Genomic DNA, 25,585 nt, shown 5'->3' on the forward strand with positions numbered 1-25,585 from the left:
AAGAGTTTATAGTCTGAGCTTAGAGTTTTAACTTGGATTTTTAGTTAAAGTTGTAGTTTTAGTTAAGTTTTAGTTAAGAGTTTAGAGTTTTAACCTAGAGTCTTAGCTTAGAGTCTTAGCTTAGAGTTTTAGTTAGAGTTCTAGTTTAGTTTAGTTATAGTTAAGAGTTTAGTTTTTAGCTTAGAGTCTTAGCTTTGTGAGGTGGTTGAAGTTGTAGTTTAGTTTAGTTTTAGTTAAGAATTTATTTTTAGCTTAGAGTTTTAGATAGAGTTGAAGTTTAGTTCAGTAATATTTAAGAGTTTGTAGTATTAGATTAGAGTTTTAGATTAGATTTTTAGTTAAAGTTGAAGTTTTATTTAAGTTTTTGTTAAGAGTTTAGAGTTTTAGCCTAGAGTCTTAGCTTAGAGTCTTAGCTTAGAGTTTTTGTTGAAGTTCTAGTTTAGTTTAGTTAAGAATTTAGAGTTTTACCTTAGAGTCTTAGCTTAGAGTTTTTGTTAGAGTTCTAGTCTACTTTAGTTTTAGTTAAGAGTTTAGAGTTTTACCTTAGAGTCTTAGCTTAGAGTTTTTGTTGAATTTCTAGTTTAGTTTAGTTATAGTTAAGATTTTAGTTTTTTAACTTTAGAGTCTTAGCTTAGAGTTTTTGTTAGGGTTGAAGTTAAGTTTAGTTATAGTTAAGAGTTTAGAGTTTTACATTAGAGTATTATATTAGAGTTTTAGTTAGAGTTGAAGTTTAATTTAGTTTTAGTTAAGAATTTAGAGTTATAGCTTAGAATCTTATCTTAGAGTTTTAGTTAGAGTTCAAGTTTAGTTTAGTTATAGTTAAGAGTTTAGTTTTTAGCTTAGAGTCTTAGTTTAGAGTTTTTGTTGAAGTTCTAGTTTAGTTTAGTTTTAGTTAAGAGTTGAGAAATTTACCTTAGAGTCTTAGCTTAAAGTTTTATTTAGAGTTGAAGTTTACTTTAGGTATAGTTAAGAATTTAGAGTTTAGCTTAGAGTCATAGCTTAGAGTTTTTGATAGAGTTCTAGTTTAGTTTTAGTTAAGAGTTTAGAGTTTTACCTTAGAGTCCTAGCTTAGAGTTTTAGTTTGAGTTCTAGTTTAGTTTAGTTTAGTTATAGTTAAGAGCTTAGAGTTTTATCTTAGTGTCTTAGCTTAGAGTTTTTGTTGAAGTTCTAGTTTAGTTTAGTTTTAGTTAAGAGTTTAGAGTTTTTAGCTTAGAGTCTTACCTTAGGGTTTTTGTTAGAGGTCTAGTTTATTTTAGTTATAGTTAAGAGTTTGGAATTTGACCTTAGAGTTTTAGTTAGAGTTGAAGTTTACTTTAGTTTTAGTTAAGAGTTTAGAGTTTTAGCTTAGAGTCTTAGCTTAGAGTTTTTGTTAGATTTCTGGTTTAGTTTAGTAATAGTTAAGAGTTTAGTTTTTAGCTTAGAGTCTTAGCTTAGGGTTTTTGTTGAAGTTCTAGTTTAGTTTAGTTTTAGTTAAGAGTTTAGAGTTTTAGCTAAGAGTTTTAATTAGATTTGAAGTTTAGTTTTGTAATAGTTAAGAGTTTTAACTTAGAGTCTTAGCTTAAAGTTTTTGATATAGTTCTAGTTTACTTTAGTTTTAGTTCAGAGTTTAGAGTTTTACCTTAGAGTCTTAGCTTAGAGTTTTAGTTAGAGTTGAAGCTAAGTTTAGTTATAGTTAAGAGTTGAAAGTTTTAGCCTAGAGTCTTAGCTTGGAGTTTAGTTAGAGTTGAAGTTTAGTTTAGCTATAGTTAAGAGTTTGGAGTCTTAGCCTTGAGTCTTAGCTTAGAGTTTTAGTTAGAGTTGAAGTTTAGTTTAGTTAAAGTTAAGAATTTAGAGTTTTAGCTTAGAATCATAGCTTAGAGTTTTAGTTAAAGTTGTATTTTACTTAAGTTTTAGTTAAGAGTTTAGAGTTTTAGCCTAGAGTCTTAGCTTAGAGTCTTAGCTTAGAGTTTTTGTTGAAATTCTAGTTTAGTTTAGTTTTATTTAAGAGTTTAGAGTTTGACCTTAGAGCCTTAGCTAAGAGTTTTTGTACGATTTGCAGTTTAGTTTAGTTATAGAAAGGAGTATGGATTTTAAGATTGGACACTTAGGCTATAGTTTTAGTCAGAGTTGAACTTTAGTTCAGATTTGTTCAAGATTATACAGTTTTAGATTACAGTCATAACTTAGAGTTTTTCTTAGAGTTCTAGTTTAGTTTAGTTTTAGTTAAGAGTTTAGAGTTTTTAGCTTAGAGTTTTAGCTTAGAGTTGTTGTTGAAGTTCTAGTTTAGTTTAGTTTTAGTTAAGTGTTTAGAGTTTTAGCTTAGAGTCTTAGCTTAGAGTTTTAGTTAGAGTTGAAGTTTAGTTTAGTAATAAATAAGAGTTTAGAGTTTTAGCTTAGAGTTTTTGTTAGAGTTCTAGTTTAGTTTAGTTTTAGTTAAGAGTTTAGAGTTTTAACTTAGGTTTTTAGTGAGAGTTGAAGGTTAGTTTAGTAATAGTTAAGAGTTTAGAGTTTTAGCTTAGAGTTTTAAATTAGAGTTTTAGTTAAAGTTGTAGTTTTAGTTAAGTTTTAGTTAAGAGTTTAGAGTTTTAGCCTAGAGTCTTAGCTTAGAGTCTTAGCTTAGAGTTTTAGTTAGAGTTCTAGTTTAGTTTAGTTATAGTTAAGAGTTTAGTTTTTATCTTAGAGTCTTAGCTTAGAGTTTTTTTTGAAGTTCTAGTTTAGTTTACTTTTAGTTAAGATTTTAGATTTTTAGCTTAGAGTTTTAGTTATAGTTGAAGTTTAGTTTAGTAATATTTAATAGTTTAGAGTTTTAGCTTAGAGTCTTAACTTAGAGATTTAGTTAAAGTTGAAGTTTTAGTTAAGTTTTTTTTAAGAGTTTAGAGTTTTAGCCTAGAGTCTTAGCTTAGAGTCTTAGCTTAGAGTTTTTGTTGAAGTTCTAGTTTAGTTTAGTTAAGAGTTTAGAGTTTTACCTTATAGTATTAGTTTAGAGTTTTAGTTTAGAGTTCTAGTCTACTTTAGTTTTAGTTAAGAGTTTAGAGTTTTACCTTAGAGTCTTAGCTTAGAGTTTTTGTTGAATTTCTAGTTTATTTTAGTTTTATTTAAGAGTTTAGAGTTTTTACCTTAGAGTCTTAGCTTAGAGTTTTTGTTAGAGTTGAAGTTAAGTTAACTGTTAGATCAGAGTTTGGAGTTGTAACTTAGAGTCGTATCTTAGGGTTTTAGTTAGAGTTGAAGTTTACTTTAGTTGTAGTTAAGAATTTCGAGTTATAAAATAGAGTCTTATATTATAGTTTTATCTGTAGATCAATTTTAGTTTCTTTTTATTTAAGAGTTTAGTTTTTAGCTTAGAGTCTTAGTTTAGAGTTTTTGTTGAAGTTCTAGTTTAGTTTAGTTTTAGTTAAGAGTTGAGAAATTTACCTTAGAGTCTTAGCTTAAAGTTTTATTTAGAGTTGAAGTTTACTTTAGGTATAGTTAAGAATTTAGAGTTTAGCTTAGAGTCATAGCTTAGAGTTTTTGATAGAGTTCTAGTTTAGTTTTAGTTAAGAGTTTAGAGTTTTACCTTAGAGTCCTAACTTAGAGTTTTAGTTTGAGTTCTAGTTTAGTTTAGTTATAGTTAAGAGTTTAAAGTTTTAGCTTAGAGTCTTAGCTTAGAGTTTTTGTTGATGTTCTAGTTTAGTTTAGTTTTAGTTAAGAGCTTAGAGTTTTTACCTTAGAGTTTTAGTTAGAGTTGAAGTTTACTTTAGTTTTAGTTAAGAGTTTGGAGTTTTAGCTTAGAGTCTTAGCTTAGGGTTTTTGTTGAAGTTCTAGTTTAGTTTAGTTTTAGTTAAGAGTTCAGAGTTATAGCTTAGAGTTTTAGTTAGAGTTGACGTTTAGTTTAGTTATAGTTAAGAGTTTAGAGTCTTAACTTATAGTCTTTGCTTAGGGATTTGGTTGAAGTTCTAGCTCAGTTTAGTTTTAGTTAAGAGTTTAGGGTTTTAGCTCAGAGTTTTATTTAGAGTTGAAGTCTAGTTTAGTACTAGTTAAGAGTTTAGAGTTTTAGCTTAGAGTCTTAGCTTAGAGTTTTTCTAAAGTTCTAGTTTAGTTTAGTTATAGTTAAGAGTTTAAAGTTTTACCTTAGAGTCTTAGCTTAGAGTTTTAGTTAGAGTTGAAGCTTAGTTTAGTTATAGTTAAGAGTTGAGAGTCTGAGCCTAAAGTCTTAGCTTAGAGTTTAGTTAGAGTTGAAGTTTAGTTTAGCTATAGTTAAGAGTTTGGAGTTTTAGCCTTGAGTCTTAGCTTAGAGTTTTACTTAGAGTTGAAGTTTAGTTTAGTTAAAGTTAAGAATTTAGAGTTTTAGCTTAGAATCATAGCTTAGAGTTTTAGTTACAGTTCTAGTTTAGTTAAGTTTTAGTTGAGAGTTTAGATTTTTAGCCTAGAGTCTTAGCTTAGCGTTTTTGTTGAAGTTCTAGTTCACTTTCGTTTTAGTTAAGAGTTTAGAGTTTTAGCCTAGAGTCCTAGCTTAGAGTTTTAGCTAGAATTGTAGTTTACTTTAGATTTAGTTAAGAGTTTAGAGTTTAAGATTAGAGTCTTAGCTTAGAGTTTTTGTTAGATTTCTAGTTTAGTTTAGTTTTAGTTAAGAGTTTAGAGTTTTTAGCTTAGAGTCTTAGCTTAGATTTTTTGTTGAAGTTCTAGTTTAGTTTTAGTTAAGAGTTTAAAGTTATAGCTTAGAGTCTTAACTTAGAGTTTTAGTTAGAGTTGAAGTTTAGTTTAGTAATAGTTAAGAGTTTAGAGTTTTAGCTTAGAGTTTTTGTTAGAGTTCCAGTTTAGTTTAGTTTTAGTTATGAGTTTAGAGTTTTACCTTAGAGTCTTAGCTTAGAGTTTTAGTTAGAGTTGAAGTTTAGTTTAGTTATAGTTAAGAATTTAGAGTTTTAGCTTAGAGCCATAGCTTAGAGTTTTAGTTAAAGTTGTAGTTTAGTTAAGTTTTAGTTAAGAGTTTAGAGTTTTAGCCTAGAGTCTTAGATTAGAGCTTTAGTTAGAGTTGAAGTTTAGTTTAGTTATATTTAAGAGTTTAGATTTTTTAGCTTAGAGTCTTAGCTTAGAGTTTATGTTAGATTTTTAGTTTAGTTTAGTTTTAGTTAAGAGTGTAGAATTTTACCTTAGAGTCTTAGCTTGAAGTTTTAGTTAGAGTTGAAGTTTAGTTTAGTTTAGTTTTACTTTATAGTTTTAGCTTAGAGTTCTAGTTTAGTTTAGTTAAGTTTTAGTTGAGTTTAGAGTTTTAGCTTAGAGTCTTAACTTAGAGTTTTAGTTAGAGTTGAAGTTTAGTTATAGTTATAGTTAAAAGTGTAGAGTTTTAGCTTAGAGTGTTAGTTAGAGTTCTAGTTTAGTTTAGTTTTGGTTATGAGTTTTAGCGTAGAGTATTAGCTTAGAGTTTAGTTAGAGTTGAAGTTTAGTTATAGCCAAGAGTTTAGAGTTTTAGTTTAGAGTCTTAGCTTAGACTTTTAGTTAGAGTTGAAGTTTAGTTTAGTTACAGTTAAGAATTTAGAGTTTTTAGCTTAGATCATAGCGTAGAGTCTTAGCTTAGAGTTTTTGTTAAAGTTCGAGTTTAGTTTAGTTTTAGTTTAGAGTTTTACCTTAAAGTCTTAGCTTAGAGTTTTAGTTAGAGTTGAAGTTTAGTTTAGTAATAGTTAAGAAATTAGAGTTTTAGCTAAGACTTTTAGCATAGAATTTTAGTTAGAGTTCTAGTTTAGTTTAGTTTTGAGTAAGAGTTTTAGCCTGTAGTCTTATCTTATAGTTTAGTTAGAGTTTAAGTTTAGTGATAGTTAAGAGTTTATAGTTTTAGTTTAGAGTTTTAGCCTAAAGTTTTACTTAGAGCTGAAGTGTATTTTAGTTTCATTTGATAGTTTATTGTTTTAGCTTAGAGTCTTATCCTAGAGTTTAAGGTGAATTTCCAGTTTAGTTTAGCTTTAGTTAATACTTTCTAGTTTTAGCTTGGAGTCTTAGATTAGAGTTAATGTTAGAGTTCTAGTTTATTTTAGTTTTATCTAATTTTTTAGACTTTTAGCTTAGAGTCTTAGCATATTGCTTTAGTTATAGATCTTCTTTAGTTTAGTTTTAGTTAAGAATTTAGAGCTTTATCTTGGTTTCTTATCTCAGAGTTTTTGTTAGAGTTCTAGTTTAGTTTAGTTTTAGTTAAGAATTTGTAGTTTTACCTTTGAGTTTTAGCTTAGAGTTTTAGTTAGGGTTGAAGTTTAGTTTAGTTATAGTTAAGAGTTTAGAGTTTTACCTTAGAGTCTTAGCTTAGAGATTTTTCTTAGAAGTAACAATTTTTTCGTTTATGAGAGCAAGTTTTCTGTCAGAAGTGGCAATTTTTCTTTTCACACTAACAAATTTTCTCATCAAAGTAACAATTTTTTCTTTGACACTAACAGAGTTTTAGTAACACTAACAAATTTTCTCATCGAATCAACAACTTTTTCCTCAATACTTACAAACTTATACTTAAAAATATCAAATTTTTCTTAGAAGCATAATTTTTTCCGTTCATGATAAAAAATTGTCAGTCAAAAGTAGCAAGTTTTCCTTAACACTTACAAATTTTCTCATCAAAGTAACAATTTTTCCTTAAAACTAACAGAGTTTTAATTACAGCTATCAAATTTTTCTTAGAAGTAACAATTTTTCGTCAGTGATAACAAAATTTTCTGTTAGAACTAACAAGTTTTATGTCAAAGATACCAAATTTTTCGTCAGTGATAACAATTTTTTGATTGTGATAACAATTTTTATGTCAGAAGTAGCAAGTTTTCTGTCAAAGATACCAATTCTTTCTTAAAAGTAATAATTTTTTTGTCACTGATAACACAATTTCTGCTAGAACTAGCAAGTTGTCCAGCAAAGATAACAAATTTTTCTTAGAAGTAGCGAATTTCTTCTAACAACACCAAGTTTCTATCTTCTCTTCGAAGTAACAACTTTTTCCTTAATACTAACAAACCTTTACTTAACACACCCCCATTTCTCTTGGAAGTCACATTTTTTCATCAGTGATAACACGTTTTCTGCTTGAGCTTGCAAGTTTTCTCTCAAAGATACCAAATTTTTTTCTTAGAAGTAGCAATTTTCATTATGATGACAAGTTATTTGTTAGAAATAACAAGTTTTTAGTCCAACATACCAAATTTTTCTTGGAATTAACAATTTTTTCGTTGATGATAACAATTTTTTCTGTCAGAAGTAGCAAGTTTTGCTTAACACTAACAAATCTTCGCATCGAAGTAAAAACTTTTTCTTAACACTAATAAACTTTTACTTAACACTATCAAATTTTCTCTTAGAAGTAACAGATTTTTACAAGTTTTCTTTCAAAGTTAGCTTTCACTACGTTTAAGTTAGGTTCATCTAACCTCCAAAACCATAGGTTAGGTTAGGTTAAGTATAAATAAATATTAATAAATAAATAGAAACATTTCTCCATGTTTAAGTGGTTTCTCTACATTTAAGTTAGATTCATCTAACCTCCAAAACCATAGGTTAGGTTAGGTATGAATAAATATTAGTAAATAAATAAAAACATTTCATCCTATTTAAGTTAGGTTCGGTTAGCTAAGTTAGGTTAGGTTAGCTAAGTTAGGTTAGGTTAAGTTAGCTAGTAAACATTTCTCCATGTTTAAGTTAGGTTAGGTTAGGCTAGATTAAGTTAGGTTAGTTTAGGTTAAGTTAGGATAGGATAGGTTAGCCTACGCACGCGCGCTTACGTAGGCTAACGTAACCTATCCTAACTTAACCTAACCTAACTTAATCTAGCCTAACCTAACCTAACTTAAACATGGAAAAATGTTTACTAGCTAACCTAACCTAACTTAGCTAACCTAACCTAACTTAAACATCATGAAATGTTTCTATTTATTTATTAATATTTATTCATACCTAACCTAACCTATGGTTTTGGAGGTTAGATGAACCTAACTTAAATATAGAGAAACCACTTAAACATGGAGAAATGTTTCTTTTTATTTATTAATATTTATTTGTACTTAACCTAACCTAAACTATGGTTTTGGAGGTTAGATGAACCTAACTTAAACGTAGTGAAAGCTAGCTTTGAAAGAAAACTTGTTAAAAACCTGTTACTTCTAAGAAAAATTTGATAGTGTTAAGTAAAAGTTTATTAGTATTAAGAAAAAGTTGTTACTTCAATGCGAAAATTTGTTAGTGTTAAGCAAAACTTGCTACTTCTGACAGAAAAATTGTTATCATCAACGAAAAAATTGTTAATTCCAAAAAAAATTGCTACTTCTAAGAAAAAATTAGCATCTTTGAGAGAAAAATTGCAAGCTCAAGCAGAAAACGTGTCATTACTGATGATAAAATGTGACTTCCAGGAGAAATTGGGGTGTGTTAAGTAAAGATTTGTTAGTATTAAGGAAAAAAGTTGTTACTTCGAATAGATGATTTGTTATCTTTGACAGAAAACGTGATGTTGTTAGAAAAAATTTGCCATTTGTATGAAAAATTCTTTATATTTGCTGGACAAATTGCCAGTTCTACAAGAAATTGTGTCATCAATGACAAAAAATCTATACTTTTAAGATAAAATTAGTATCTTTAACAGAAAAATTGCTTCTCCTGACAGAAAACTTGTTATCACAATCAAAAAATTGTTATCACTGACTAAAAATTTGGTATCTTTGACAGAAAACTTGTTAGTTCTAATAGAAAATTTTTAATCACTGACGAAAAATTGTTACTTCTAAGACAAATTTGATAGTTATAACTAAGACTCTGTTAGTGTTACTGAAAAATTGTTACTTTGATGAAAAAACTCGTTAGTGTTACGGAAAACTTGCTACTTTTGACTGAAAATTTTTTATCATGAATGGAAAAAAATTATGATTCTAATAAAAATTTGATATTTTTAAGTAGAAGTTTGTTAGTATTGAGGAAAAAGTTGTTGATTCGCATTGTTACTTTGATGAGAAAATTTGTTAGTGTGAAAGGAAAAATTGCTACTTCTGACAGAAAACTTGCTCTCATAAACGAAAAGATTGTTACTTCTAAGAAAAATCTCTAAGCTAAAACTCAAAGGTAAAACTCTAAATTATTAACTATAACTAAACTAAACTTCAACCCTAACTAGAACTCTAAGATAAGACCCCAAGGTAAAACTAAAAATTTTTAACTAAAACTAAACTGAACTATAACTCTAAAAAGAACTCTCATCTAAGCCTCTACGCTAAAAGTCTAAACTATTACATAAAACTAAAATAAACTAGAACTCGAAATTAAAATCTGATCTTAGACCTTGAAATAAGAGTCGAAATTAATAACTAAAACTAAACTAAACTAGAACTCTAGCTAAAACTCTAAGCTAAGACTCCAAAGTGAAAATCGAAATTCCTAACTAAAACTAAGCTAAACTTCAACCTTAACTAAGACTTTAGGCTAAAACTCTAATTTAAAATTCTAAACTCTTAACTAAAACTAAACTAAACTTCAAATCTATCAAAAACTCTAAGCTATAAACTCTTAACTATAACTAAACTAAACTTCAACTCTTACTAAAACTCTAAGCTAAGACTAAACTAAAACTCTAAACTCTTAACTTTAACTAAACTTCAACTCTAACTAAACTCTCAGCTAAGACTCTAGGCTAAAACTCTTAACAAAACTAAACTAAACTAGAACTCTAACTAAAACTATAAGCTGAGACTCAAAGCTAAGACTCTAAACTTTTGACTATAACTAAACTAAACTTCAACTCTAACTAAAACTCTAAGCTAAGACTCTAAGGTAAAAGTCTAAACTAAAACTAAACTAAACTAGATCTCTAACAAAAACTCTAAGCTAAGACTCTACGCTATGACTCTAAGCTAAAAACTCTAAACTCTTAACTATATCTAAACTAAAATTCAACTCTAACTAAAACTCTAAGCTAAGACTCTAAACTAAAACTCTAAATTCTTGACTATAACTAAACTTAAACTCTAACTAAACTCTAAGCTAAGACTCTAGGCTAAAACTCATAACCAAAACTAAACTAAACTAGAACTCTAGCTAAAACTAAGCTAAAACTCTAAGCGAAAACTCTAAACTCTTAACTATAACTAAACTTCAACTCTAACTATAACTCTAAGTTAAGACTCTAAGCTAAAACTCTAAACTCACCTAAAACTTAACTAAACTAAACTAGAACTCTAAGATAAATCTATAAAGTAAAACTAAACTAAACTAAACTTAAACTCTAGCAAAAACTTCAAGCTAATACTCTAAGTTAAAATTCTAAATTCTTAAATAAAACTAGATTAAAATAAAACTCTAGAAGAAACTCTAAGCTAATACTATAAGAAAAAAACTCTAAACTCTTAACTATAAATAAACTAAACTTCAACTCTAACTAAAGCTCTAATATAAGACTCTAGGCTAAAACAATAAACTCTTAACTAAAACTTAACGAAACTACAACATTAACTAAAACTCTAAGCTATGACTCTAAGCTAAAACTCTAAATTCTTAAATATAACTAAACTAAACTTCAACTCTAACTAAAACTCTAAGCTAAGACTCTAAGGTAAAACTATAAACTCATAACTAAAACTATAACTTCAGCTATAACTATAACTCATAACTAGAACTTCAGCAAGAACTCTAAGATAAGACACTAAGCTAAAACTCTAAACTCTTAACTAAAACTAAACTAAACTAGAACTTCAGCAACAACTCTAAGCTAAGATTCTAAGCTAAAAACTCTAAACTCTTAACTACAACTAAACTAAACTTGAACTCTAAAAAAAAGTATAATATAAGGATCTTTGCTAAAAACTCTAGACTCTTAACTAAATCTAAGGGTAACTTAGACTAAAGACATAACTCTAAGCTAAGACTATAATGTAAAGCTCCGAGCACGTAACTGAAACTAAACTTAACTACAGCTCTTACAAACATACTAATCTAAGACTCTAGGGTAAAACTCTAAACTCTTAACTAAAACTAATGTAAACTAGAACTTCAACAAAAACTCTAAGCTAAGACTCTAAGTTAAGACTCTAGGCTAAAACTCTAAACTCTTAACTAAAACTTAACTAAACTATAACTTTAGCTAAAACACTAAGCTATGATTCTAAGCTAAAAATCTAAATTCTTAAATACAACGAAACTAAACTTCAACTCTAGCTAAGAATCTAAGCTAAAACTCAAAGCTAAAACTACAAACTCTTAAATATAGCTAAACTAAACTTCAACCCTAACTAAAACTCTAAGCTAAGACTCTAAGGTAAAACTCTTACTAAAGCTAAACTAAACTAGAACTCTAACAAAAACTTTAAGTTAAGACTCTAAGCTAAAACTCTAAACTCTTAACTATTACTAAACTAAACTTCAACTCTAACTAAAACTATCAGCTATAACTCTAAACTCTTAACTAAAACTAAACTAAACTAGAACTTAAACAAAAACTCTAAGCTAAGACTTTAAGTTAAAAACTAAACTCTTAACTAAACTAAACTAGAACTCTAACAAAAACTCTAAGCTAAGACTCTAAGCTAAAACTCTAAACTCTTAACTAAAACTAAAGTAAAATTCAACTCTAACTAAAACTCTAAGCTAAGACTCTAAGGTAAAACTCTAAACTCTTAACTAAAGCTAAAGTAAACTTCAACTCTCGCTAAAACTCTAAGCTAGGACTCTAGGCTAAAACTCTAAACTCTTAACTATAACTAAACTAAACTAGTACTCTAACTAAAACTTTAAGCTAGGACTCTAAGGTAAAACTCTAAACTCTTAACTAAAACTAAACTAGAACTCTATCAAAAACTCTAAGCTATGACTCTAAGCTATAAACTCTAAATTCTTAACTATAACTAAAGTAAACTTCAACTCTAACTAAAACTCTAAGCTAAGACTCTAAGGTAAAACTCTAAACTCTTAACTAAAACTAAACTAAACTAGAACTTCAACTTAAACTCTAATCTAATACTCTAAGCTAAAAAATAAACTATTAACTATAACTAAACTAAACTAGAACTCTAACTAAAACTCTAAGCTAAGACTCTAAGCTGAAACTATAAACTCTTAACTAAAATTAAGTAAACTTCAACTCTAACTAAGCCTCTAAGCTAAGACTCTAAGGTAAAACTCTAAACTCTTAACTATAATTAAACTAAACTTCAACCCTAACTAAAACTCTAAGCTAAGACTCTAAGGTAAAAACTCTAAACTCTTAACTAAAACTAAAATAAATTAGAACTTAAACAAAACTCTAATCTAAGACTCTAATGTAAAACTCTAAACTCTTAAATAAAACTTAAGTAAACTTGAACTCTAACAAAAACTCTAAGCTAAGACTCTAAGGTAAAACTCTAAACTCTTAACTAAAACTAAACTAAACTAGAACTTCAACAAAAACTCTAAGCTAAGACTCTAAGCTAACACTCTTGGCTAAAACTCTTAACTCTTAACTAAAACTTAACTAAAACTACAACTTTAACTAGAACTCTTAGCTATGACTCTAAGCTAAAACTCTAAATTCTTAACTAGTACTAAAGTTAACTTCAACTCTAACTAAAACTCTAAGCTAAAACTCTAAACTCTTAACTAAATCTAAACTAAACTAGAATTCTAACAAAAACCCTAAACTAAAACTCTAAGCAAAAAACTAAACTCTTAGCTATAAATAAACTAAACCAGAACTCTAACTAAAACTCTAAGCTAAGACTCTAGGCTAAAACTCTAAACTCTTAACTAAAAATAAACTAAACTTCAACTCTAACTAAAACTCTAAGCTAAGACTCTAAACTAAAACTCTAAACTCTTAACTACAATTAAACTTCAACTCTAACTAAACTCTAAGCTAAGACTCTAGACTAAGAATCTTAACAAAAACTAAACTAAACTAGAACTCTAACTAAAACTCTAAGCTAAAACTCTAAGCGAAAACTCTAAACTCTTAACTATAACTAAACTTCAAGTCTAACTAAAACTCTAAGCTAAGACTCTAAGCTATAACTCTAAACTAACCTAAAACTTAACTAAACTAAACTAGAACTCTAAGCTAAAACTATAAAGTAAAACTAAACTAAACAAAACTTCAACTCTAACTAAAACTTCAAGCTAAGACTCTAAGGTTAAACTCTAAATTCTTAAATAAAACTAAACTAAACTAGAACTCTAACAAAACTCTAAGCTAAGACTCTAAGCTAAAAACTCTAAACTCTTAACTATAATTAAACTAAACTTCAACTCTAACTAAAGCTCTAAGCTAAGACTCTAGGCTGAAACTTTAAACTCTTAACTAAAACTTAACTAAACTACAACATTAACTAAAACTCTAAATTCTTAACTATAACTAAACTAAACTTCAACTCTAACTAAAACTCTAAGCTAAGACTCTAAGGTAAAACTCTAAACTCATAACTAAAACTAAACTAAACTAGAAATTCAGCAAGAACTCTAAGCTAAGACTCTAAGCTAAAACTCTAAACTGTTTACTAGAACTAAACTAAACTAGAACTTCAGCAACAACTCTAAGCTAAGACTCTAAGCTAAAAACTCTAAACTCTTAACTAAAACTAAACTAAACTTGAACTCTAACAAAACTCTAAGCTAAGACTCTAAGCTAAAACTCTAAACTTTTAACTAAAACTAAAGTAAACTTCAACTCTAAATAAAACTCTAAGGTGAGACTCTAATGTAAAACTCCAAACTCTTAACTATAACAAAACTAAACTACAATTCTTGCAAAACTCTAAGCTAAGACTCTAAGGTAAAACTCTAAACTCTTAACTAAAACTAAAGTAAACTAGAACTTCAACAAAACTCTAAGCTAAAACTCTAAGCTAAAAACTAAACTCTTAACTATTACTAAACTAAACTAGAACTCTAACAAAACTTTAAGCTAAGACTCTAGGCTAAAACTCTAAACTCTTAAGTAAAGAAAAACTAAACTTCAACTCTAACTAAAACTCTAAGCTAAGACTCTAAGGTAAAACTCTAAACTCTTAACTAAAACTAAAGTAAACTAGAACTCTAAAAAACTGTAGACGAAGACTCTAATCTAAAACTCTAAACTTTTAACTAAAACTAAACTGAACTATAACTAAAAAAAAAAATCTAAGCTAATAATATAAGCTAAAAACTATAAAACCTTAACTATAAAAAGAGTAAAACTATAAATATAAATACAACACTAGGATATGGATCTAACCTATGACTCTGGATTCTTAACTAAAACTAAATTAAACTTCAACTTAAAATAAAGCTAAGCAAAGAATTTAGGCTAAAACTCTATGCCAATGGGTTAAAGAAAAAACCGGAAAAATGTTGGATAATTTCTAAATCTAAAAAATTCATTCCGAAAAAACTTAAAAAATTCAATAAGGGAGGGAGGAAGGGAGGGGCTAGATGGGACTCTGGGGGTGCGGGGGGCCTTTGGGGGCCCAGGGGAGCTTTGGAGGCTTGGGGGTCTTTTGGGGCCCGGGGGGCCTTTGGGGGCGCCGGTGGACCTTTTGGGGTTCAGGGGGCCTTCGGGGCCCGAGGGGCCCTATGGGGCCCGGGGGGCCTTTGGGCCCGGGGGCCCTTTGGGGTTGGGGTAGAGGGGCCCTTTGGGGTTGGGGTAGGGGAGTCCTTTGGGGTTGGGGTAGGGGACCTCACAACAATGTTCAAATGGAACTTGTGTATTATAACGACCACAGAGTTTCACCCTCAAATCATCTTCTAAATCATCTTCTAAAATCATCTTCTAAAATGCCTCAAACTGTTTAGCTTAAATCATCTTCTAAAATGTCTCAAAACGATTTCGCCCAAATAATCCCTAAACGTAATTTCTGCGTGTTCCTTTTGTTTTGGCATCCCTGAGCTGTCGCATTTGAAATTCCTAGGAAACCCTTTCCCGCGTTAATCTCTTCATCTCTAAGATGTTCCTAGCTACTCTAATATGGTTTCGATAGAATATCAATTTATTTCTCTGACTTAAAGATTAGTGAAGCCGTATTTAAAAAAGGATTTTTCTATGTCTTTAGACTCCCGCATAATTCCAAGATAACAAGTGATGTCATTTCTAATTCCTGACACTAAAGATCAATGAAGCCATTGTTAAAAATAGAATATTAATTTTTTTCTCTGACCTAAAGACCGTTTATCCCTCAGACCTAAGATCAAAGAAGCCATATTTTTTTCTTAATTCCCCTTTCTTAAATCAATAATTCCCCTCGATTATACAAATCAATTTCTCAGAAATATATCCCCCTTCGTGGATCGATAATCCTTGAATAAATTATGTTAGCTTGGCGTTAGACTCAATTGTAGATGGCAGCACATGTGTTCGCCCCTTATTCATTATGGCCCTTCTACTCTCGCGAAATTCTTAGACCACTGGGTTGACACGATCACCCTTAGGAACAAAAACAAAAGAAAAAAAACACACATCCGTTTTCATCCTTCTGCCAAAAAAAAAACAAAATTCCACATGTTTGCAGATATGAGCTTGAAACCTCTACAGCAGGGTTATCTGATGCGCTGAATTTCATGGTGTGATTTTCATTAAGATTATATGCTTTTCAGGGAGAAGTTCCTCCTTTTCTCAAAATTAAGACAAATATTCCCATGTTCTTAACTTTTGATAAGTAGGACTAAACTTGATAGAACTTCTATTTTGGAAAACAGCATAAAACTCCGATTCTTTTGATATATCTGTTGGTATAAAAATTCCGTTTTTTAGAGTTTTGGTTACTATTGAACCAGGTCGCTCCTTACTTGCAGTTTGCTACCACGAACTGTTTGATTATTAAGTATGTCTTAGTATATTTATTATAGTTCTTAGCATATTTATATTTATTAGTATATTTCCTAGTTTGTATTTCATGGTGTATTATGTTTCTTAAAATATTTCTTCGTAAATTTATTAAGTATTTTTCAGTATAATAGTCAACAGAGTATCCAGGATTTTTTTCAGGGGGGGAGGGCAAATTTTTTTTTTTTTTAACACATCATAAAATTGTTTAGATTCATTTTTGTTACGTTTTTACGCGTCGGACAAACATTTCGGGGGGGGGGGGGGTTCAAACCCCCTACTCCTCTGGATAAAACCTTGATAATTATGATCTTGGATCATAATTATTAAGTATTTCTTCTTAGATTTGTTATTTTTCTTAGCATATTTGTATTGCTTAGTATATTTTTGGGTTCAGTGTATTATATTTCTTAGAATATTTTTAATATATTTATTAAGTACTTCTTAATATAATTACGATATTAGATCATAAGTATTAAGATTTTTTTTTCAGAATCTAAAGCTGAGATGCATGGGCCACCAGAAGTTTATCTAAAACAAGGAAGTGTATTTTTATTAACATGTACTGTGGCACAAGTGGCAGATGGAACTGTAGTATTTTGGTATAAAGACGGTGAAGCCGTTGACATAAGTGGTAGAAACATTAGAGTGGATACTAATTTAGAAAAAGGTGGACCTTTGATTAGTAGACTACAAGTACAGCAGGCGCTTGTCGGTGATTCAGGAAATTATACGTGTGCACCTACTGGTTCTATTTCAGCCTCAACAATGGTTCACATAATTAATGGTAAAAATCAAATTGTAAACTTTTAAAAATATTTCTTTTTTTCTAGTTTTCTAATTTTGTTATAGTTTCTAAACGGTGAAATCATGAACGATTTAAATATTGGTCAAGTTTCAAATGCAATGTTGCTTGATCAAATCAAGAAATAATAGTAAAAAAAAAATCAAATGGGAAAAAAATCTAAATACCACTTTCTGTGAAAGCTTATATTTTTAAAGCCATCACATGGAAAAACCCATAGGGGTGGGGTTACAAAAATTGAAACTAAAATTTTATTTCTCCCCCCCCCCAAAAAAAAAGTTATTATGACGTACTGAAATAATCAAGATCACTTGACATCACTTTGGCAGCTTTATTAGTTAAAGATGATTTTTTTTTATAAATACATGGACCTTCAATTACGTATTATACAATCGACAAACTATTCGTGAAGAACATAAGCCCCCCCTCCCCCTCTTTATTTCCAAACCTTTCAAATTAGCTAACTCTACTATGTTCAGGGTGGCTGAGACATACTATCAACTGCTTGTGTAAATAGCTCCAATTAGAGAAGGAGTAAAGGAGCGCCGCCTAAAACTACACTAATGGCCCCTTTTTACTAACATTTAATTAATGTTAGAAACAATTTCATTTTGGAAGGATTAGATCTCCCCTCTCAAAGAAAACTCCTCCAATGCCCCTTCAAAGGTTGATGAAATGAATATCTACGTTTTTCTATTAGATGAGAAAAAGAAAATACATTTTCCGTTAAAAAGAAATTTCGTAGTTCAATTTAAAATGACTTTCCGTAGTTTATGTTAAAAATGACTTTAAGCCCTAGAAATTTTACCCAAGCAAATTGCAAACAAATCTAAACTTCTCTTATTTAACCAGCTGATTTAACAGTACTACTAGAAATAGACTGTAGATAGCTAGAAGGATACTTTATTAAGCTCATTAAAGAAATTTAAAAGAGTATGAAGTAAAGTACACAAAAAAACTAAATCATGGTTTTGACGCACGAAACAACAAATGCCCCCTATGCCTTCTGAAGACCAGAACATAATTTGCATTTTACTGAAAAAAAAAACAACAACAAATGAATGTAAATTGACAGTTTGATACATACATATACTGATATTTATTCTTTAAAATCTGAACAGTTTTTCATTTATTATAGTTAAAAAAGTGAAAACATTTAAAATGTTTTTTTTTTCAGTAAAGTGCAAACTATGTTCTGGTCTTCAGACGGCATGGGGGAATCAGCTCTACTCAAATTAACTTCTGCTCATTTTGAGTTTTACTCGGCTATTTATTGTAATTTCTGTTCGTTTTGGATTTCATTTATTTATCGATGCTGATTTGTGGTAGTTTCACGCTCGGTGGATTATTTGATTTTATTTTTCTCATTTTTGGTTTAATACAGCTCTTTACTTTTCTTTGAAAAACTTATTCCATGGAAAAAGTGTAGAATTATTTGAGTATTGATAAAGGCTACAAAGGCCATTTGGTGCAGCAAGTAAAAACATAGGTCAAATATTTGACAAAAACTGAGGTTTTTTCTGCAAATCATTTTATCACTTGTTTTTTGCTATTACAGACAAAGAAAAAATTATGAGATCCTGAGAGGTAAATTTTTACTTTTGCAAATTTCATAGTATATGAATATTTTCCATTGGTCCTTGAGTTTGTGTTAAATTTAAGTTTATCTCTTTAAGCTAAAGATTGACTTTTTGTTGCAATTTTTTAACAATAACTCCTGAAACACAAGGGCCGTTTAATTAGAATGATAAACTTGTTTTAAATGTTCAAAGAAAACTTTAGCATAAAGAGTGAGGTATTAAGGAGGACAGCTCCTCCCCCCCATTAAGGGTAAAATTTTTGTTAATTTTAAGTTTTAATGTTGTTCCTTACTTTCAGTTGATTTTTTTTTTCTGGTCGTTTTTTTAAATAATGCGGGGAAATCTGACTCTCCCACCATGGAAAATTCCCATCCTTTACGAAAAAATGCTCGATGGAAATATCCTCCCATATAACTTCCCCTCCCCAACCTGAAATCCCCCCTCCACAAAAATGTATGTATATTTAAACTATTTGTGGATTTTAAAAAGGCATTTGACACCGAAGAATTTAATATTTTATTACGTAGATTAGAATGTTTGGGCGTCAGAGACTTACATCTCAAGTGGTTTGAAAGGTTTTTAACTGGAAAGTCTGTTAGAGTTATATTTAATGATGTTATTTCTGGTCAGTATTTTATCAAAAGTGGTGCTCCGCAGGGTTATGTTCTAGGTCCACTGCTTTATCTTATTATGTTGATACGATGAGATTCTACCTGCCGGGCGCTTGTCTTATTTCGTTTGCAGATGATACTGCTCATAATTTTTCTAGTCGTTGTGTTGAATCTTTAATAGATCAAATAAAAAAACAAGTTTTTTTTTAACTGACAGTAAGGAGCGACATTAAAACTTAAAACGAACAGAAATTGTTCCGTATATGAAAGGAGCTGTCCCCTCCTTAACGCCTCGCTCTTTACACTAAAGTTTTTTATTGTTTTAAAAAATTAAGTTGTGTGACAGAGTCAAACTTTAGCGTAAAGAGCGAGGCGTTAAGGAGGGGACAGCCCATTTCATATACGGAATAATTTCTTTTCGTTTTAAGTTTTAATGTCACTCCTTACTTTCCGTTAAAAAAAACTTTTTTTAATTTAATTTCTGAACGTTTTTGAATTAATGCAGCTTTGATTTTGGCTCACCGTACATGCAAAATTTGAATGAAATTTTCATATTAATTTTACTTGTTTTGGCTAAATGGCTGTCTGGAAATTGTGTTCGAGTAACTTACGAATTAACTTACGTAACGAACTTCAATATTTGTATGTTTTTATTACGTATATTAGGGAGTTTACCCCTAGTCAATCCCTCGCCCTTTATGCTAAAGTTCGAACTTTGTTCGAATCACAAACCCCTGAATCACAAAGGCCGGTTAATTAGAATAGATAGCTCTTTTGAAAGTACTAAAACAAACTTTAGCGTAAAGTTCGAGGTATTGACTAAGGGAGCGAACCCCCCCGTATACGTAATAATTTCAGTTTTTTAAGTTTTAATGTTGCTCCTTACTTTCAGTTGAAAAAAATTGTTTTTTTTTATTTAATTTCTGATCGTTTTTTTAAATAATGCTGGGACATTCGACAACTCCTTCTTAGAAATTCCCCTTCCCCCAAGGGAAGATCCTCCATGGAAAGATTCTCTCCCGTAGCCACCTCCTCTGACCCCCCGCCCCTCCCCCCAATAGCAAAAAGTCCCTCCTGAAACATCTGTATAATTCCCATTAACCAATACTATATGTAAACAATGGGAAAATTTCATAACTTGCAGCCCCTCCCCCGGGAACTGTGGGAAATTAAGTCATCCTCAAAGACATATTTATTAGATTTTCGACTATGCTGAACAAAATGGCTATCTCAAAATTTTAATTGGGTGACTTCAGTAAAAAACATGAGCGTGGAAGGGGGCCAAGTTGCCCTCCAATTTTTGTGGTCACTTATTAAGGGTACTAGAACTTTTAATTTCCATTCAGATGAGCCCTCTTGCGATATTCTAGGACTACTAGATTGATACGATCACCCCTGGGGAAATCAAAAAAGAAACAACAAACTAAACACGCATCCGTGATCCTTCTTCTGGCAAAAAATACAAAATTCCTTATTTTTGCAGATAGGAGCTTGAAAATTCTACAGTAGGGTTCTCTGATACGCTGAATCTGATGGTGTGATCTTCAGTAAAGTTCTAAGACTTTTAGGGGTTGTTTCCCTTTTTTTCGAAAAACGGCAACTTTTCTAAGGCACGTTAACTTTTGACGGGAAAGATTAAACTTAATGAAAGCTATATATTTGAAATCAGCATAAAAATCTGGTTTTATTGGTGTATTGGAGTTTTGGTTACTATTGAGCCGGATCGCTCCTTACTTACAGTTCGTCACCACGAACTGTTTGAAAAGGTTAATGGCTCAACTTTATATATTCACTAGTCTTAGCCTTTTATCAGTAAATGTGAGTAAAACTAATTATATGGTGTATAGTAGAGTGGGAACACCGATTGATCTTGGTGGAAAAATTTTATTGAGTGGAGAGCCATTGAACCAGATAAGTTATCTGCGATACCTTGATTTTTATGTTAATTGTAATTTATATTGGAAACAGCATTTCGATTTAGTTGCTACTAAAGTGGCTAGAGGAGCTGGAGTCATTCGTCGATTGAAAAATTTTCTTCCAAATAAAATTTTACTTTTTTATATCATGCAATTTTTAGTCCTTATATTTTATATGTTTGTGTAATATGGGCAAGTAATGTCTACTCTAATTATAAACGCATCTAAATTTTACAAAATAAAGTTGTTAGAATAATTGAAGAATATATGAAAATTTTTAATGACACAGCGACGTGCTATAGAAATTTAAGAGCGATGAATGTTGGACAGCTCAGAGATTATCAGTCTGCAATTTTTTTATATTACTGTTGGAAACAAGTATGTCCAGATATTTCTTTTCCTATTTATAATAGTGAAAATTGTTTATCTTAATAAAACACTAGAATTATTGGCAATCTTCTGATTGATCGCAAACAGAGTACTTGAGCAGGATATACGATTTACTATTTGGGACCGAGTGTTTAGAATGTGCTTCTGGCGAGTATTAGGGCGGCTGAACATCTACAGCAATTTAATAAAAGATTAAAGAAGTATTTATTGGGAGGGGAGGATGAGGAACCATAGTTTGTGTAGTCTTTGTTTATTTTTATTTATTTTAATATATATATATATATATATATATATATATATATATATATATATATATATATATTATATATATATATATATATATATATATATATATATATATATATATATATATATATATATATATATATATATATATATATATATATATATATATATATATATATATATATATATATATATATATATATATATATATATATATATATATATATATATATTCAATTCAATAACAATTACTATATGCAAACGTTGGCCAAAGTTCATAGCTTGCAGCCCTTCCCTCGGGGACTGCAGGGGGTCAAGCCATCTTCAAAGATATAGTTATTAGATCTTTTGACTATGCTGAATAAAATATTCATCTCCAAATTCGGACCGGGTGACTTTGGGGAAAAAAGGGGCGTGGTAGTGGGGGGGGGGGAAGCTGCAGTCTAATATCTCGGTCAATTAAAAAGGGCTCTATAACTTTGGATTTCTGATCAAATTAGCCCTCTCCCGTTCTTCTAGTATCAATAGTTCGATACGATTACCCCTGGAGAAACCAAACAAAACATAAACAACAATTAAAAACGCCTCCGTGGTCTTTATTCTGGCAAACCATGCAAAATTCCACATTTTTGTAAATTGAAGCTTGAAACCCCTACAGCAGCCTTCTGTGTTATGCTGAATCTGATTGTGTGATTCCCATCAAGATCAATTGATGTTTTGGGGGTGTTTTTCCCCTTTCTCAAAAATAGGGCAAATATTCTCAGGCTCGTAAATTTTGCTCAGTAACATTAAACTTGATGAATTTTATATATTTTCAATAAGCATCAAAATTCGATGCTTTTGAAGTGCTATTGTTATCGATACTGTATTTCTTAGAGTTTTGGTTACAACTGAACCACTTCGCTCCCTACTTAAAGTTCATTTCCACGAACTGTTTTAAAAGCAAAAAGATAAAAAAAGATAAAACAGTTACGAACTGTTTGACAAGCAAAAAGATAAACATATCGGCAAAGACTTTCACTAGGCCATACTCGGTGCAAAAGAAAAAAGAAACTAATCCTTTGAGGCACCCTCAACAGAGGTAATGAAAAATCTGATGAAAACTGATAAAAACTGAAAAAGACTGATAAAAAGACTTAAGATGAGTAATTGATATTTTTTTTTTTTTTGAAAAGAGAAAGAATGTGAATTGAATCTTTTTTTTAGATTATCACAAAGAAGGTTCATAAAAAATAACTCTTATATCTGTGTTTAAAGCAAGGTCTTTATGTATTTATTTTATTCTTTTTATAATTTCGATTGCATCCGTAAAAGATGGTAGTAAACCATTCACTTTGGAAACTTGTCCTATCAAAAAGACCTGATAAGGTCTATCAAACAGACCTGATAAGGGCATTCAAAAATGCGGAGGTCTAATACAGAATCATAACCATAATTTTTACTTTTAGGCTTCAGATATTTATCTATTGAAGATGTTTATTTTTCTAAGTCTGTTTTGTAGAGCCTTTTTCCTAACTGCTGACGGGTTTTGCCAATGCAAAATTTTCACAGGATTTTTAATTTTTTTCGTTTTTTGTCGTATGTTTTGTGGTGAATTTTATTTTCGTCTTCTCTTTTAGGTGAGCACCCTGCTGCCATGCAACATGGAAATGTTGCACGATCGCAAGACAATTTTCCCGTTCTATTTTTGTTACTAGTCTCGTTATTTTTAAATCGTGATTTATACTTAAATGTGCGATAGTTTAAAAAATTTTGTTCGATTTTTAATAAATACGAAAATAAAAAACAACATTGATCAGCTTGACTTCTCTAGCAGAAATGATTTTGACAGATGAATTGTTTCCTCTACGTGAGAACGAAAATGTGTTTATAGTGAAAATCCACTTATTTAATAAGTATTTTTAAGGAATTCCAGCTGTTGCATCAGTAGGTTGAAGTAGGTTTTGTAACCAAATAGTGAAGTAGTTAGATTTTTTTTTTTCTTACATCCATTGTGAATATTTCGCAACACAATATTATCTAAGGAAAATAAAAATAATGAACAGAAAATTGTAACAACGGTTTTGAGATGGTAAAAATAATATCAAAATAACTTAGACGAATATAAAGACAATATAAAAGTAAAAATATAAGCAAGGTATATCTTTAATTTTCTAGTAGCCTTTAGGTCCAGAATTTAAAATGTTTAGCTGATATTTTGTTTAAATATTGGTAAATTTGGTAAATATTTGGTAAATATTGGTAAAAAACGAATATTGGTAAAATTTCGTTTACTAGTCGTACAGCAGGTATTTGGGTTCAACAAACGTATACAAGTGAAGATTGTTTGAAACCTCAAACCAACAAAATCATTGGAGATTCAGTACATCTGGTTTCTTAAAAAAACTTCAGAACTTTTAACCCACAAGGGAAGCCTAGAGCATTCAAATAATTTTTTTTTTACTATTTTTAACAAAAAGAAATATTTCCATTTTTTTTTCATAGAGACTAGAGATTTGTAAAATCTTTTTTTTTTACTTATCTGTAAAATCTTTAAAATCTTATCTGTAAAATCTTTTTTACAAAATGTTTTTTTACTATTCACGAACGAAAAACTGTAAATGATGATTAAAGTGGTGTTAGATACATTAGTATTCAAAAGGTAACTTTTCAAGAGATACGTTTTCTTGTTTTGGTTGTCTTTCACCTTAAATCGTGAAATCAAAAAGGCTTACTTATTCACATTTTTTTTTTACAATGGCTCCTAAAGATTACATCTTTGGGCTTTTGGCTCCAAATGATCCTTGGAGCCAAAGATTGTTTTGATAAGTATTATGTTTTATGGAAGGGGTCACCAAATAAATTAGAGAAAGGGTGAATTCAGAGGTAAATCTTGAGCTCTAGAATATTTTGTCACAATAGTTGTTTTTTTTCACCATATGTTTTTACGTTTTGTATACGATTTGCAATTGTTTGCGCACTGACTACGATATCATATCCGTGTATTGATGTTGTATCGTACAGATATGCGATATATTTTGTTCCTTACGGTTTGCGTTTTTTAAGTTTGTTTTGTTTGTTTGTTTTGTCGGAATATCAAAATTTCTGACATGGATAAACTAAAAAAAGCAATCTTTTTATGATGGTATTAAAGGGTAAGGCTTAAACTTTAAACAAGCAGGATTATTGCTTTGCAGCCTATGACGTGTACACCAGTGAAACTTGAGAAAATAAACCAACTAACGAAAATGATTTTTTAGAATTAGGCAAAATTTATGCTTTAGTGAAATCACAGAGCCGCGTATAACAGACAAGAGTACTGTTTTAGGACCCAAAAAGTAATAATGTAGCGCACGGAGAATAAAAAAATAATCTATAAATATTTCCGTCATTTTGGGGAAGGCTCTACCTGTCTTTTCAAATTCTAAAAATTTCTATCTCGCAGTTACAAATTAATCTTTAGTTGAGTCTGGATATAGATTACGATTTCCAACATATGTTATATAAGAAGTACATTAAATTTTTTGTTCTCTTACCTCACCTTGAATTTCACAACGGAGCCAATCAGGTTTCAAGAGGATTTGCTTCATTTTTTGCTTACACTTAAGGAATAATGCAGTTGTCTTAACTACTTAACAGGCGTAAACCAATAAAGTTAAAGCACATATTTTTAATGCATAACCATGCAAAAATAATTTCTTTTTTTCTATTTGGTTCAACAATGTGTTTGAAACAAACTTTATTATTAATAATTCCAATCTGGGTTGCAGCTGTAATTAGCAACCTAGTAAGAGACGATCACGTTTAATACTAAGAAATATAATAACCCATAACTCCTAAAAATAGAGTCAGATCAAAGCAAGAAGTACACTATTAGAACTGCTTTGTCCGAAACCCCTATAAAGGAAACTTACAGTCTTTTGGCTTGAACAACAACGAAAATGTATTGGCTTGAAAATCAAGAAAAGTGGCTGAAACAATGATGTTCTGCATATACGGCATCTTTTTTTATTTCTATCTTTCTTTTTCTTTTTTTCTCAGATAGCGGGGTGCTGGAACATCGTAGATTATATAGAAACTCAGGACACCGACAGTGAGCTTTTGAACACTATTCTTATTATTCTGAACAAGCAGTATAAAACTCTTGTTTACAAGGTAATCGGCTCTGTTCAAAGTCTTGTATATAAGCTTCTAGTATATCATGTATTAAAATTAATGACTCAGTGAGAACAAAGAATGTTTACTTACAATACTAATCAAAACAGATACGCACTTGAAAGAAGTTCTGGCCTTATCGACATACCTAGGATAAAGAGCATAACAAATTA

The 25,585-nt window shown here is 30.0% G+C and overlaps 1 protein-coding gene across 1 annotated transcript in view; it reads left to right on the plus strand.

Annotated features, from left to right (window-relative positions):
* LOC148942949 (zwei Ig domain protein zig-8-like) overlaps positions 1-23,067 on the plus strand; it is a 137,062-nt gene extending 113,995 nt beyond the window's left edge. Inside the window, exons 5-6 of the mRNA XM_089102705.1 lie at positions 16,224-16,517; positions 22,898-23,067. Coding sequence (XP_088958831.1) covers positions 16,224-16,517; positions 22,898-23,019 — 416 coding nt within the window. The 3' untranslated portion in view covers positions 23,020-23,067. The remainder of the gene's footprint in view (positions 1-16,223; positions 16,518-22,897) is intronic.
* The last annotated feature ends 2,518 nt before the right edge of the window (positions 23,068-25,585 follow it).

The sequence above is a fragment of the Artemia sp. Qi Xiang Cuo genome, chromosome 16 (genome assembly GCF_049724085.1).
Source record: "Artemia sp. Qi Xiang Cuo chromosome 16, ASM4972408v1, whole genome shotgun sequence".
Lineage (NCBI taxonomy): Eukaryota > Metazoa > Arthropoda > Branchiopoda > Anostraca > Artemiidae > Artemia > Artemia sp. Qi Xiang Cuo.